The sequence below is a fragment of the Lepidochelys kempii genome, chromosome 7, assembly GCF_965140285.1.
Source record: "Lepidochelys kempii isolate rLepKem1 chromosome 7, rLepKem1.hap1, whole genome shotgun sequence".
NCBI lineage: Eukaryota > Metazoa > Chordata > Testudines > Cheloniidae > Lepidochelys > Lepidochelys kempii.
The window spans coordinates 14,537,975-14,555,027 of record NC_136386.1 but is presented as its reverse complement, the minus strand read 5'-3'; the positions used below and the strand labels follow the sequence as shown (position 1 = coordinate 14,555,027).

General features: G+C 39.7%; 1 protein-coding gene across 9 annotated transcripts in view; it reads right to left on the bottom strand.

Annotated features, from left to right (window-relative positions):
* The window catches only part of LOC140914094 (contactin-4), a 664,334-nt gene that overhangs the window by 104,696 nt on the left and 542,585 nt on the right, over positions 1–17,053 (bottom strand). For all 9 annotated transcript variants that reach the window (XM_073351153.2, XM_073351159.1, XM_073351157.2 and 6 more), the window contains 3 exons: positions 15,412–15,548; positions 13,721–13,850; positions 7,148–7,298 (listed from right to left, as the gene is read on the bottom strand). In XM_073351153.2, the coding sequence (XP_073207254.1) occupies positions 7,148–7,298; positions 13,721–13,850; positions 15,412–15,548 (418 nt within the window). The remainder of the gene's footprint in view (positions 1–7,147; positions 7,299–13,720; positions 13,851–15,411; positions 15,549–17,053) is intronic.

Here is a 17,053-nt window from a genome sequence, read left to right as displayed (position 1 = left end):
AGGGCCAAATTGCTTGGCAGAGCTCAGGAAGGTGGTGGTGCAAAAGTTTGTAACCTCCTCTTCCCGATCCACAGAGCTATCTAGCATAAGGTAGAGCAGCAAGCCTACTCTACATTTTGCCAGGTGCTCAGAGTCTCAAGGGTCTACTCTGAGAACCACAAATTGCCGGAATCGAGGATGTCTGGCCATAACCCTTACGCCAAAGGCTTGGAGGATGGGATCTGCGGTGGTAGCACTGAATTACTAAGAGTTACCCCAGGTTAGGGAAATCCTCTACTGGGATGCTTCAGCCATATGTAATGTGGTTATGCACAAGGATTATGTTATGTGCTGCCCATAGAACATAATAGGCTCTGGGCTGTGAATAATGTGTCTGGATGTTCATGTAGCACCACGAACGGGTAATGAACTCTGGATCCATAGCTATGTAGGAGCAGTCTTTATTTCCAGAGCTGATTTTGCAACATTTCTATATCTATGCTATAGCTATATATAATTTAGGTTCTGGAGCCAGGCTGCTAACGTTACTTTGATGCAGTTATGCCTCCAAGGCAGGATTTCCATTATTATGGAGATGAACTGCCTTTAATGATTGCAATAATATAATTGTACCCCAGGGCAGAATTCCTAATAACACAATGGTAGAGCTCTCAAACACCACTCAGAGATACCTCCAGGGCAGGTTGTTCATTAAGGCACAGAACACAGTAGTTCTGCCTCCAGAGAAGAATACAAAACCTAAAGCAATAAAGCTTTCTTTTTCAAGATAGGCTGTGCCTTCTGGGCAAACACTAAGCATTACATTTAGTTCTTCCTCCTGGACAGCAGTAGCCCCCAGAACAGGATTCCTAGCAGCACATGATGCATGTTATTTCTGCCTCTGGACGTTATTCCCGCCTCTGGACGTTATTCCCTAATATTACACTCTGTCTACAAAGTCACAAGAGCCTCAAGGTAGGAACTTGAACAATTGCCATGATATGGCAGAATTCAAAGCATCCCAGGGAACTGGCACATTAACATTGTTTTTAATTCCTCTTGGAATTGGAAGGACTATCCACACCAATGAACCTCCACAGCATCAGAGCTGAGGTTCAGCGAGGAGAGGTATCCAGAAGTTCAGATGCTCGTCCAAAGTTCACAAATCTTCAGTGTTGACTAGGCTGGAAATTTTGTGGGAACAGCTTTTCTCACATGCTACCCAAAACTTCTGCTTCCAGCCCAGAAGAAAATATCTCAGCAACAGCTATTCTTTATGCTCTTTTTTCCATAGATTTCAATATATTTAAGACCAGAAAGGACCGTCATGATCAACTACTTTGACCTGCATAACACAAGTCAGAGAATTTCACGCAATGAGTCCTGCATCAAGTCCAATAAATTGTGGTTGAACAGGAACATATCTTTGAGAAAGACATCCATCCCTGATTTAAAGGCTCCAGTTGATGGAAGATTTACCACAAGCCTTTGGACCTTTAGTATTTTCAGTTTCAGTCTGAACCCAGAACTCACTCCTGCTCTGGCCTCTTTGGGCCTGATAAGACAGCTGCAGTGACATAAAGGGGTTTACGATGCCCTGGTTCCTGCCAAAGGATTCTCTTGGCACAGGCACTGCAGGAGATATCCATAAGACTGTGCTATGACGATCTTCTTGAAAACCCTGGCATAGGGATGAGCTGAGGCAGGATGGGCATGGCAGGGCTGTACAGATTCTGAGCACTGCTGCTGCTGAGAGGGCAGCCAGGGTGGCTGCTGTAACTTAGGCCCCTAAAGCTGTCTAAATTACATGGGGGGAAGAGGTGATCTAGCAACTGGATTGTGAAGATGCAAAGATGGCTTAAAGCCACTTTAGCCTCCCCCTCCTCTGAGGCTGTGAGTTCTGTGCTGAGTCTCTTAGAGGCAAAGCAAACAATCTCACCCTTGACAGGTTTCAGAGTAACAGCCGTGTTAGTCTGTATTCGCAAAAAGAAAAGGAGTACTTGTGGCACCTCAAATAAACTGGTTAGTCTCTAAGGTGCCACAAGTACTCCTTTTCTTTTTGAGAATCTCACCCTTGGTGTGCCTGGTGTAATCAAATATGACCATAAGGCTTCTGTATTAAATTGCCTATTTTGATCTGTATCTAAAATGTGGTCTGTGTGCTTGACTTCTAAGATGGAATGTTAGACTAAGCCGGGGATCAGGCAGTTTCAACACCCTCCCGCAAGAGGGAGACAGCAATCAGGCCTCTGATTATAACCCATTGAGAATGAATGGGTTTAATTTCCCAAACAATGGAGCAGAAGCCACTGCAGGGACATTCTCCTGGATAGGCCCTGCTGAAAGATCCAAAGTCAGAAGTCAAATTTCCCCTGAGCCAATGGCTCATCAAGCTGACAGGGTTAAGGCATATCAGTTTCACAGCCAACAGCACACAAGGAAGTGATGTGGCCAGCATCTCATCCAACTGTCTTTGACTGCCATAACCTGATGCATAAGGTACCCATTTTGCAGCTGGGTGAACTGGAGGTGGCCTTTCAGTGTGAGATCCAGCTGACTGGAAAAACCCAGGTTGAAACACCAGAAGATGCCATATCTTGGCTTGTAAGCAGAAAAACTATTGACCAATATGGTAAGTGGGCTCAGAAACCTACACAGAAAGGGGATGGAGCTTTCTTGAAGCAGTCAAAGAGAGACACACTGGAGGATCTGAGCTTTGCTAGAAGAATGAAAGCTGGATTGTCTCTGTTCCTGTACCTTATAGGGAAAGCCTATCTAACATAGCTTGAGGGGAAGCATAAGGTTAGATAAGGCTAAATACCCATGCAGACTGTTGGTTGTTTCAAGATCTATTTTTCTCTGACATACTGTTCCAGCTGCTAAATAAGAGTACTTTGTGTGAAGAAGGCTATTGTTCAATATCACTGGCCATGGGTTCCTGAAGGGAGGATCAAGCAGATGTCCACAAATCTATTTGGACCTGCAGAGTGATAAATGGTTAGTATATATGGGGTAGTGAACTCAGGACCTGGTCTAAAGGCTTGTCTACATGGCTAGTATGTCAAAGCATACTACAGGTTTCAGAGTAGTAGCCGTGTTAGTCTGAATCAGCAAAAAGAACGAGCAGTACTTGTGGCACCTTAGAGACTAACAGTAGGAAGATATAGTATGTATGGCAACACCCATTTTTTCATGTTCTCTGTGTGTGTATATATCTGTATCTATATATCTGTGTCTTCCTACTGTATTTTCCACTGCATGCATCCAATGAAGTGGGTTTTAGCCCAAGAAAGCTTACGCTCAAATACATTTGTTAATCTCTGAGGTGCCACAAGTACTCCTCATTCTTACAGCATACTACAGAATTGTTAGTGCACAGTAGCAGGGTCCATGTGGTCAGTTAGCATGCAGCAGGATAGTACATTGTAGATTCACACCCTGGCTTGCTGCACACTAACTCACTGTGTAGAGAACTGCATATTTCCACCCCAAAGCAAGTAACTGCAAGACTCGAGATCTGATCTGCATGCATTCAGAAACACCAGGAAGGGGACAGGACCACAGCCCATGGTATGGAAAAATGAAAAGCAGGTGCAATGGAAAAAACCCTCTCAACATTTTCATAGAATCCTAGAATATCAGGGTTGGAAGGGACCTTAGGAGGTCATCTAGTCCAACCCCCTGCTCAAAGCAGGACCAATCCCCAATTTTTGCCCGAGATCCCTAAATGGCCCCTTCAAGGATTAAACTCACAACCCTGGGTCTAGCAGGCCAATGCTCAAGCCACTGAGCTATCCCTCCCCCCAAAATAGAATATCAGGGTTGGAAGGGACCCCAGGAGGTCATCTAGTCCAGTGCCCTGCTCAAAGCAGGACCAATCCCCAATTTTTGCCCCAGATCCCTAATGGCTTCCTCAAGGATTAAACTCACAACCGTGTGTTTAGCAGGCCAATGCTCAAACCACTGAGCTATCCCTCCCCCCAAAAGTTTTTAAGTGACTTTAAAACGTTTGAGTTTGAATTTCATTCTAACAATAAATGAAATGTAGCAGAGGAGAGACTTTTTTATATTTCCAAGCAGCCACCTCCCCAATGGTACCCAGTTTTACATCTGGACAGGTAGGCTATCATGTATTTGTAATAATAAATATAGTATGGGAAACTTAGAAGGAAAAATGTCTTATTAAGGCATTAGGGCTGGGAAAAATAATTGGAAGAACAGTAATTCTATTTGAGTCCATATGAAAGAATGTAGTGATATCATGTTTCAGATCTTGCATTAGTCATCATTATCTTCTTTGCTATTTTTTCCACAATTGCATCTGGCTCTCTCTGGTGAATATGAGTTAGTTACATGGAACAGATGTGATACTGTGATTTGTTAAGGCTTTTACGAATGAGTAGTTAATATACTATAGTTAATGTGTCCTGCTGAACTATTCATGTATTTGATTATTTTTTTCCCATTAGAAGCCAAAATGATCTCACCTTCATGAAATATTTTGGTGAGCCACCCTTGCTTAAATTCAGATGGTATCTATTACCTTCCAATTCCAACTGTTCTGTATCTAAACTTTTTCTAATAGTAACTATAGGAGTTAAAGTATAGTTTTCATGTTTTAGTTCATATTTTCTTCTGGGAGGAAAGGTTAAAGTCCAAAGAATTGTGCTTGGTCAGCATTGTATCACAGTGAGAGTACATATTTAGATGAGAAAAATATATTCGTATATTTTCCCTTCTAGATAGTAGCCCTTTGTCCAAATAAACTAACCCCCAGTCACCCCACCATCAGCACACATGAGAAAATGTGCACAGGTAATGCTTATACAAACTTCAGATACAGAGTTTGGCTAGTGCAGAATGCAAGGAGAACAGTGAGCTCACAATTCTGAGACAGTAAAGGCTTAATTGTTCAACATTTTCTATTCTCTTTAAAGTCTTTTGTCTGAAGAACAAGATATCTCCGTTTTAAAACCCAATACATTGCGAGTCCTAAACACTTTTTTATAACTTTAATCTAGACTTGCCTCAGATTCTAGTTGGTGGAGGTAGCTCTATACTTTATCCACAGGATAAGACTGAATGAAATTCTGCAGGGCTCATCCAGGAACAACTTGCACTTACTTCAATGGGTTAAATGTGCAGTCTAGCCCACTTTAAAGAGGGAGTGGGCAAAATGACTGGTCTATTGAAAATGGCATCTTGAGAGTTCAAAGCAAACAGCACATAATGCAATAGCTTAATAAATAAATGTCAGATATTGCAACGCAATGAACACCCTTGTTTTATTGCAAGGCAATGAGCACCCTTGTTTTAGCATCTGGCCATAAATGAGCCTAAATTTTGACATACCATTCTAATGTTTGCAATGAGAATGGGGTTATTACAGGTAAGCAGTTCAGATAAAGCAAAGCATGAGGATAGACTTTCAGGTGAACCAAACCTGAGCCAGTCTAAGCTGTGAAAAAGGTTGGTACATATTTTAAAAGTAGGATTTGGGCACTTCTGCATTTGCTGATTTCGTTCATGCCTAATTGAAGGATGAAGGATAAAGTCATCCTTGTGGGCAGGTGAAAAGCCAACAGCACCAGAAGTCTTGAATGTAAGTATATTTTCATTGACAATATTTTAATAAACACATAGAATTATGTGCATTAATTTTAAGAGCTATAAAATTCAGCTATCTGCTAGCAGTACAGGAATCTGCTCATTGAGTGAATGCCACCAAAATTGGCATGTAACACTATCTCATAAATTCCTTGAGACAAATTTTCAAAGAATGGTTTCAGTTTTTTTCCTGTGCATAATTGCAAGCACCACTGTTGCACAAATTGGGTAGATAAAGCCATCAGATATAAAAACATTCAGTACCAACACCTGACTGCATGTGCGGAATGTGCATGTGCAAATTTAGAGGCCATGTTGAGGCCAGTTGCAAATATCATCCTTGGAATAAAATAAATGTGACTTGGCCACTCAGAAAGTACTGTCTCCAAGTCAGACATTACAATTGCCAAACTAGTTACTTACCCCAAATAGGTTTCAGAGTAACAGCCGTGTTAGTCTGTATTCGCAAAAAGAAAAGGAGTACTTGTGGCACCTTAGAGACTAACCAATTTATTTGAGCATAAGCATCGTGCATCCGATGAAGTGAGCTGTAGCTCATGAAAGCTTATGCTCAAATAAATTGGTTAGTCTCTAAGGTGCCACAAGTACTCCTTTTCTTTTTACCCCAAATAATTGCTGTTTGCTGGGAGACTGAATAATTTACAAGGGGATAATAATTTGCAGTTGAGAGTTTCAGGGAGAGGATCTCCTGGGAAATCTTTTTGAAGAACTATGGCTATTTGGAGCAATCCAAAGGCAAATATTTGCTCTTTCGACTATATCTTTAGTGGATAAGCTTCTTGGCAGGGCTTTTTTTTTTTTAAACTCTATACAGAGCTTGGGATGAACACAAGAGGAGCAGCTCTCCCACCCCAAATACCACAGATTGAACACTAAGGGTATGTCTACACTACGAAATTAGGTCGAATTTATAGAAGTCGGTTTTTTAGAAATCGTTTTTATATATTCGAGTGTGTGTGTCCCCACAGAAAATGCTCTAAGTGTATTAAGTGCATTAACTCGGCGGAGTGCTTCCACAGTACCGAGGCAAACGTCGACTTTCAGAGCGTTGCACTGTGGGTAGCTATCCCACAGTTCCTGCAGTCTCCGGAAATGAGATTCAAAAGTTCGCGGTTCTTTTCCTGTCTACCTGGCCAGTGTATCTGAGTTGAGAGTGCTGTCCAGAGCGGTCACAATGGAGCACTCTGGGATAGCTCCTGGAGGCCAATACCGTCAAATTGTGTCCACAGTACCCCAAATTCGACCCGGCAAGGCCGATTTAAGTGCTAATCCACTTGTCAGGGGTGGAGTAAGGAAATTGATTTTAAGAGCCCTTTAAGTAAAAAAAAAAAGGGCTTCATCATGTGGACGGGTGCAGGTTTACATCGATTTAACACTGCTAAATTCGACCTAAAGTCCTAGTGTAGACCAGGGCTAGGTGTTTTTACATTTATTTGCAATTCATTTCCAGGAAGCTATTAATGACCATTTTAGCTTTCATTGCTGAAAGCCCTTGGGTTGGAGCAAGCTAACAAAAGTAATGATTACTTTAAGAGTTTACCTCTCATTTTCTCTTAGGATCTCTTTTCCTTTCTTCCAAGTATAAGTAGGTCTGGGGGAAGCTTTAGGCTTACACTCTATGATTACTTCACCGCCCACTTTAACAAGAGTTAATCTTTTCAAGAGAGTTTTGGAAAAGTCTGGACCCAAAGCTGAAAAAGAAAAGTAGAAGCAGCTTAGAATTCACTCTGGAAAGAAGCAATCGGGTTTCTTTTAACATTAGAATATTTTGGTGTATCCTCTCACCAATTTACATTTGTAACTTCCATAATTATCAACATCAGGAGCTACACATGCAGATTGCTTAGGAAAATAGATACTTTTGTGCTTAAAAGCTTAATTTATTTAGAAAGATATATTTAATAGCAAAACCTATTGGTAATGAAACCTAAAGATCATGGACCAAATATTCAGCTGGTGTAAATCAGTGTAGCCCTAATAAAGTCAATGGAACCTTGCTGATTTGCACCAGCTAGGAATCAAGCTCCATTTATATAGTGCAATTTGGAGAAGCTCACATCAGAAATACTTATATGTGCAGTGGGTGTCAATCTTCCATGTTCATAACATAACAGTGTGTGGTGATGATGAAAGTATGCTAAGATGCCTAACAGTACACAGGAGATTACAGATCTCTTCGCCAGTATTGTGTGTGCATAACACAATAGTATGCAGGGAGGTGACTGTTGCCATAATTATGGAATGGAACACATAATATAGGACAATAAATGCTGTAGTTTGAAGAGGCGTTGAGTGACTCAGGGAATTTAGTGGGACATTTATGTTAGGTTCTCAGCTTTTTTTTTTTTACATAAATGTTTCTTGTTCTAACACTTTTTATTGTAGATACCGTGATCAGCATTAAACTATCAGCATTTGTAAACAATTACTCCAGAGCGGCTTCTGAGATAGCACAATTTACTTTATACTTAAAAGAATGCCAAATAAAAGTGATATCTCGGTTTCCATCATGTTGGAGCTCTTGGCAGATGTTGACATGCTAATAGTATAATTTAAAGAGTCAGAAAAAGTAACATTTATATTCAAATAAAGTGCATAGTTTTGTATAGATACAAGAACTGATTCTCCTTTTACATTAAATAAGCTAGAAGTACTATGAAGTCAGAGGAATTACATTTGTATAAAGCCAATTTTAGGTCAGTATAAGCCCCATAGTACATAAATATGTTCATTGTGTTCAGAATCAAACTTAACACCCATAGTGACAGTGAAAGGGTTTGATAAATATTTTTCAGCTGACCAAATACATCTTTGTCAATCTGTCTCAAACCCAAAATGAAGCTTTTTGATTGAACTTGGTGCTCCCACTTTCCCCCTCCCCCTCGATCTGTAAGTCTTCTAGGCTTTGGGGAACAAAAATCTTGTTACACAGCAACATTTACTTCAGGCCTCCTTAAATACATTTGCACATTTTACCGATGCACGCATTTGCATGAACAATCACCTACACCGGCATATACAAACAGAAGTGTCTGGAAATTTGGAAGATGCAAGGAAGCCTGCTGAAAGTTTGGTCCATTTCAGTAGAAATTCAAGTTTTATTTTAAAAAATGTTTTATGATTCAAACCACAGGCGTGGAAAAACCAAACCAAACAAAAAGCACATTTTGTAGGTGTCCCCTGAAGACTTCATTCACAAATCCACAGACCACCTGGAACAATGATCTATTCTCTCCATGCTCACTGTATAGCCTGTCAGCTGGGCCTAACATGGAAGGTTTGTGCAGTATAATGGAAAGTACTAGGACTTAATATAGAGTGCCAAGCCCAGAGTTTGTGATTTGAATTATCTTTAAGCATACAGTAAATTTTGTTTGCTAAAATGTCTTCAACAAACTTCCAGAATTAAACTGAATTATGGAGTACACACTGTATTGACTATAATTAACATGTATGCACAAATCCAAGTTTAAAAAATAGTCAGCCCTATAAATGTGACACCTACAAAATGGGACAAATTAGAAAAGACCTCATCTCCCCCACAACTGATAACATACTAAATTTGCTACTTTTGCAACTACAAAAAAGTTACTTTTACATCTTACATGTCTTACTGTATTAGCTAAGATACAATGCAGTATACTAATTCAATATGATTATTTTACAGGTGTACTAATCACATTAGACTCATTTCACAGTACATTTCATACAGCTATACTTTTGAATACAATGCTTTGGCACCATGTTTGACTTTTAAGAGTTATAACATTGATTTTGCATTCTATTTTCAAATCTATTGCTGTTGTTCCAATGCATGATGGTCCTCACAACTCCCTTCTCGGATGCAGGTTTTTTGTTTGCTTGTTTGTTTTGGCAAATAATTCCTGCTTGATAATATATCGAACTTGGCCGCCAGAATGCTTTGTGGCAAAAATTAAAAACTTTTTCATGTTATGGCATATAATTGTAGAAGTGAGCCCAAAGATTTGGCTTGGCTCTCCAGTTTTGTGTCACTCCGCTACTTCAGGAGAGTTTTAATTCACTGTTTGTAGATCAAGTAGATGTTACACATAATGGCTAAAATAATGGCTGTAGTTTGGGGAGGGACGGGAGGGGGGAGGTATTGCCCCCTCCATCCCTGAAACTGCAAGCCTCGGGTAGGCACGGAATTCCCCCCCCCCCCCATGCATAGCCCCATTGTCTGGAATGGAGCTGCCGCCCCCAAATATAGAAGTCAAACTAGGCCTATGTCTACAATGCTCCTGAAGCAATAGGGTGGCACAAAACTGGATAGTGGAACCCAGGAGAAATTCAGTTTCTTGAAAAAAGAAAGGAGTACTTGTGGCACCTTAGAGACTAACCAATTTATTTGAGCATAAGCTTTCGTGAGCTACAGCTCACTTCTCTGCCACTCAATTTTCTGCCATCCACTCTGCCTCCAGTGCAAAAAGAATATAGGATAAGGAATAACTTCATGCTGATTAGGGGATGGACTATATGGCCTAAGACAACTCTTCTATCTCCAACTTCTGTGAATCAGTGAGTCAACTAACATCTGAGCTGTCTTGCCTTTTATGTGTGATCATAGATGGATCGTTTCATTTTGGCATAGAGGAAAGTACAATACGTTATATAGGAGACGATCAAAGAACCAGAAAAACAAAACTGGTGCCAAAAAACCTTTCAAAATAGAAGACACACAGTAAGGACCTCTGCATATTAATATACTATATATATCAGAGTTGGTCACATTGCTCTTTGAGAACAATATTAATTACCAATTTTAAAATGAAATGTGCCACTTTTTTTCTATTGAAAAATAATTTGGAAATCAATCTTTGGGTAGATCAGTTACTTATAAATGTTTACTGAACAGTTTAGACAACTAATTTTCAGAATATGGGTTGCTTGCAAAGTATTTGCATTGACCATTCACTTTTGTTACTCGCAGACATGTGTTCTATGTATAGTAGCCTGAGACACCCAGTACTAGCATTTTTGCTCCCGGATGGTATGAGATGGCTGTAACTTTCTAAACTGGAAAATAATGAACACCACATTCATTGCAGAATCATCATTCTTGTCATTTTATGTAGGGGGGAGGAAGGCGGGGAGAGAGAGACAACCACACAGAAACTACTATGATTTACATATAAGATACCGAATACTGAGCAACAGCCTACATTATTTGTGAAGAGATAATATAACCCTAGGAATCACAGAAAATTGAACTCAGGTCTTGGAGTCACCAATATATTTGTAAAGCAGGTTTTTCAGTATTCTACTAGTCCTTCTATTTCAAGCATTTATCTGGAACAAAGAACTGGTCTTAATATAGAAGGAGGATCAGTTCCTTAACAGCACAGAGTCATTGCAACCTTAATGTGAACAAAGCAAATCTAGAATTAACCATATCTTTCTCTCAATCTGCAGGTTTTTAAGGCTAACTCTTTAAGATATTTGCTAGTTATGCATGAGCAGCTCTCTTAGACTTGTTCTACATTTGAGCTTGATGAAGATGTAAAACACCGTATGTAAAGACCCCGGGCACTCCTTGCTTACCCATTACATTTGCACAGGCCCTGAAGAAATGGGGTATAATGCAGAATAGGACTGCTATCAGACAGGCAGAGTGTCATACCAGCACAGGGATTTATTGAAGAGGCAGACAGAATAGAGAAGCAGGGATTTTGTTTGCTGCTTTAACAGATGCTGACCTTGAAGAGTTGGATTTTCTTAGAGGTGAAGTATCAGGGTAAAAGCTATCTAAAATCCATCCCTGTTTCCTGTGTGGATATGGGAAGCTATTGCTCTTGCCCATTTCCTCATGTTTCCTGTGTCAATATGGGAACCCACTGCACTATACTCTTTCCTCTCTAGGGGCTATTGTTAGGATCACCCACCAACTCCACAATATATTGGCCTAGAGCCTGGGCTGCAGCCAAACACTGGAAAAGTAAAAGTGACTTTCAGCCATGTTTTTGTACTCCTGATCTTAGGGCTGTTGTGAATTTTGTCCAGTCCACAGGAATGAGAGAGCAGTCTCAGGGCTACTCTAAATGACATCAGCTGCCAACAGCTCCAAGAGGCCATTTTATCATCCAGAGATTATTGGGGCACAGGTAAGCCCTAGACATGCCCCCTATACCAAGTGCAGCCTGCATGCAGGGAAGAATCTGGGTCTTTATCTTATGCTAGTTTCTGCCTACCTTACAAGGCTCATTTTATAACAGTTCTGAATAGACTGGAAAAGCATCAGTAGGTTTATCTGGATTTCTTTTATACAGTAGGCAACATGCCCAATAAATCTTATCACTGTGAAGCCTAATTTGTTGAACATGATTGTACTTTCCTCGAGCAGCAAACTTCCAGATGAAAATGTTTTTTTCTATGTAGGCATCTCTCAGGTTGATAAAAGGACGACCTACATTGAAATGTGATGTGCAGAACATACCTCATGCCTTGTTCTTAAGGACAAAGCAAATCAAACAACGGTACTGAACATTCTCTTTGAAAACTCCTAAGACTAGATTGTTTAATCAGAAACTCTAGTTTCTCCTTGGAAATGCTGCATGTAATCTGACCTCTTTACTGGTTCCCTCTTTTCTCTCTGATGGAAAGAACTTTCCCAGCATTGTAAGAGAGCAAATTAGCTACTCACAAGCTTATGCTGAAGGAAGGAAGAAGAAAGGGCAGCTTTCTAATTCAGTGCAGAACTAGGAGTCTGGAGACATGAGTTCTATCCCTGACTCTGACATACACCTCCTGGAAGTCCCTTTAGATGTGATCTCCCACCAGTTTTATGCTGCCAATGAATACTATGGGGCTACTCCTGATTATCAACAGGATAAGTGAGAGGAGAATCAGAATTAGTCTCTCTGTGCTCCAGCTTCCCCCTCTGCAGATAAGATAAGGAGACAAGATTTCTAGTTCAAAGTGATGGTCTGAGGCTCAGTCCATGGATCCTTGTAAAACTGACTGGTTGGCTCCTCATTATTTGAAACTCTATTTATCGCATGGTATGAAGGGATAGCCAAAACCCCTGGTTAAATGGAATTGTATAATATGCAAGACCAACAACCAGCCTGTCTCTATTCTGGACTTGCTCTAGCATTACACAAATTGACCCTGATTTTCCTCTTGCTTACGTCAGTTTTACCAGGCGTAACTCCACTTCAGTGAGTTACTCTTAATGTACTCCAGTGCAATAGAGGCCAATATATCAGGCCCAATGGGTTTACTTGCTGAATGGACCTCAGAGCGCATAACACTTTTTATGTGTGGATTGACAATCATTTGGCAAATGAGCTGCTCAGTGCGTACTCATAGCAGACTGTCGCAAAACAAAAATGCATACAGTGGAACCCTCTTGTAGTGTAGTCATAGAACAATTTGACTGTAAGCAGATATACAGGAAGAAGTGCAGTTTTACTATTGCAATACACTGACACAATTTATAGCTGTCATTATGCTCACTGAAATTGATATATAACATGGGCATGACCCACTGAAGTCAGTCTGTCTCGTTCTGTCTGAGGGTTTTATACTGCTTTCCACATAAAATCAGTAGCAATAATGAAGTCCCTACTGGATGTTATAGAGTCTCTGGCACTTCCCTTTTTATGGTGTCAAAACTCTGTGTAAGGTAGAGGTATTTTAGGGATTTAGGGGTTGAAAAGGGTGTCAGCGTTGTGTCATTCTTAGGGTGAAAAGGCTATTCAAAGAGGAAAGTTTTGCAAAGTTTCCTAAAGAGGATTAAATTCAGACTCTGTATTCAATAGACAGACTTATTGAGTTCAACATGGATCAGTTCCCAACTGCACTATCACTGGATCCCACTGTCTTATTAAAAGGCTGATATAGGGGCTTCTAAACACCAAGAGGTGGGTAGTAGGCCACCAATTTTCCATGCTCAGGTACCTGTATTAACAACAAGATGGAGTGATGTGAGGAATTCTTTGTTCCGTGTATAACCATCTGCCTAAATAATTGTTATTACACTTGTTTCCTTGGTGCCAGAGGTATACTGATGTACTCTTGGCTGAGACATTTAAGCTTAGCAACATTGGTATAGGTAACATGAGATTTTTGGTTTTTAGGAAAGGAAACTCACCAATTACACTCAACTCCGCACTGGTGAAAATGACTCCATGTCTGTTTTCTGCTACACACTGATACATGCCTGCATCTGACAGATTCACATTTGTTATTGTAAGTGCTCCATGTTCTATCTGAATTCTGTCCTGTAGAACAACAAAATAAATAAGGAAACCCCACCTTAGAATTTATGTTACAGCAGCTGTGTCATCTCTTACATCACAGGGTACAAGAAAAAATAGTAATATGAACAATTTACATGCTACAATCTATTTGTCTGTCAACTAAATTTATATCAGGTTAGACGTTAAATGGAAAAACCAATACCGTAGTTGGTAAATGCAATTTAAATGGGAGGACTCTCCCTTGAGTTCTCATTGATTTAATACCTAAACCATTCAGATTAATATCCCCTTCAAAGAGATAAACTTGAATCTAAAAATGCACTTCTGTTTTAAGGTAGTGTATCATGGTCAAATACATTCTTGAGAACATTTAAAACAGTTGAGTTATTAGCCTGTAGCCCTCTGAAGGTTAATAGGAATAGTAATCATCTTAGGTAGTGCAGAGAGAAACATTTAAAATCAGCTGCAGTTTACTGGAAAAAAAATGTAGATGTTAATAATTTAATGATCCTTTATTTCTGCCACTAACGTGATTTAAGAACAAGACCATCTGCTAGTGACCAGCATGAAGTAAAATTAACATGTGGAACAAAAGACCATGGTATCATTTGTCAGCCTAAGGATATGGAACTCATATTATCAGTTTTAATAAGTACAGCAAAATGCTCCCTCCCTCCTGGGAGTTCTGCCATTTTTAAAAAAATAAGTAATATAAAGAGCTATTGGCTTTCTACTTGGCTGCAGGGTGGCAATTTAATGTTTGTGCAATCTTTATTAGGACTTGATCAAATCTAGGCAGCCATGTCCTTTCACATTAAGTGGAGGGAGAAAAATGCAGGCTACCCTGATAACCCTTTAGTAATTTGCTTTAGTTTTGCTGTATAATTGAGACAATAATGGGACTCAAAGTTGCCCTCTAGCGAGAGAAGGAGTGGGGCGGTGGGAGAGTGAGCTTTATCCCCCACTTCTATGGATTGCTAATCTGTAGGCAGTTCTTCATGGCACTGCTAATGGCAGGTCAAGTCTCTGGTCACCTATGCAGGAACAACTCTAAACAAGAGAAATTGGATTATTGTTTAGAGACTGGAGGAAATGCCAAAGTTTCATTAACATTTGAAGTTCAGCTGAAAACTATCAAATGAAAATCATTTTATGTCCTAAAACCCCATGGTACCTGATTTTACTGGGGCCTCTCAACCATCAGATTACTATTATGAATTACTCATTCCACAGAGCTATAAACAGTTGAAAAAGTATAATTGCTTCATATACCCTATTTTCCCTAATATAAATCTCTTCTGAACCTGTCCTGAAGCCTTCCCCACCATCCTACAGAAAGTAAGGGACTATTTTTCTTCAATACAGGAACTCAATGTCATATAATGGCATTGACCCATGAAGGTAGAAAATATGCTCTAGCTTGAATTTTAAGGCTCAGTCACTGTTTGCACTTCTATTTCAAAGGCAGTGAACTATGCAGACATGAGAAAGCTGCCAAATCAGCAGAATCCTTGTAGAACATTCTGCAAAAGGCAACCTCGTTCAAAGAACAAAGGATATTATTCTTCAGCAATATTCTTACCCGAGGCATCAATGGCTCACCATCCTTTAGCCAGCTGTATGAAGGCTTTGGTCTCCCATTCGCTTTACACTCCCAAAAGATGCTTTCTTCTATAGCTTTGTGAGCATCACTTATTTTCTGAATCCAGTTAGGTGGTGCTGCAGTGCAGAAAGTAATGAATAAAACCACATGTTTGTAAACAAGAGTCTATTTTCTAGATGCCAGCAAACCCCCCAAATAGCTTTCCTCAAAGAATCACATATTTAATACCATTGGATTCGCTTTGGGGATTTTTTCCCTAGGGTTCCAATTCTGCTCCTTTTGAAATTAATGGGAACAGGATCAGGATCTCGTTTCCCAACTTTTATTTTTAATATAAGTATTAAATAAAAAAAATTGCATCTTCAGAAATGAAGTACTTCAGCACATGAGAAGTGCCATTGAAATAAATGGGACTGCTGGCATGCTTGAAGTTAGTACTTTCCTGATGTTTTCACAAACTGGGCCTAAGTGGCTTGCTGGGTCACAGCTCTCGATCAAAACCCTTTAAGCTTTGGGAGCATTAGGAGCCATATTCAAGCACTATTCAGATCTAAGTTCAGATCCTAACACCACATCTTGGCCCCTTGCTAGTTTAGGGACAGATCCTGCAAAACCCGAGCTACTCGTGAATAAAGGATACATGTGTAGAAAAAAGCATCTCATGTCAATAAGAGTTCAGAGGATTGGGACCTTAATACAGTAGCGTTTAAAGTACTGACTTCACATACTTCATCTTCTAAATAGATCTCTGTGAAAACTGGCATTTGTTGTTTGCAGGTGTCTGAAAACCTTTTTCTAGTTTTGTGTTAGGTAGGTTTTCACACCCTTATATTATCCATACTCAAAACTGAGAGCAAATTTCTGCTGTAACTCTCAAGTTTTCCTGGAAACCTTGAAAAACCACTGAGTTTATGTTATCTCCACAAAACCACATTGACATAGGTTTGTCTCTAGTCCACTGCACAAAACCCCAGTGAACGTTTCAAAAAACTCAGTCTGAGCTTCAGGACTGTACTAAAATCAGATGTGTTTCAGGTTTTTCTTAAAGGTAGATTTGCCCTACTTTAAAATAACAAACACAACCTGAAAGGATTTAAAAAAATATTACCAGCAGAGGTCTCCAAGAACCTGAATAATATTTTTCGATACTTTCCCTGGATAATCAGATAAAACAATTAGGATTTCTCAAACAAAAGACAACAGCTTTATAAATCCCATTTAGCCTGAGATGAGGGAACAGAGAAAGGTTTGACAGAATAGATGAAAAAAACAAACTTGATAACAAACACCAAATGTTAAATTGAATGGAAACTTGATATCACTACACTTTAAATACTGCTGTGTCCATCTTTATATGTTCCTGCTGATAGACCCAAGAAATCTCAAAGAGCTAGGATGCTTTTTTAATGTTCTGCCTGGGGAATTTGTCTCAAATGATGTTGCTGTTCATAACAGATATGCACCTAATTCCTCATATGCCACATTGAATATTTCCCCTCCCACTGTGTCTATAAACAACAAATCAAAGGGAAAAAAACACAGAAATTTGCATAGAATTTTAAATACACCACAGAAATACTCAGTGGGGATTACAAAAGCAGAAAGGCAAACTTAATATGGT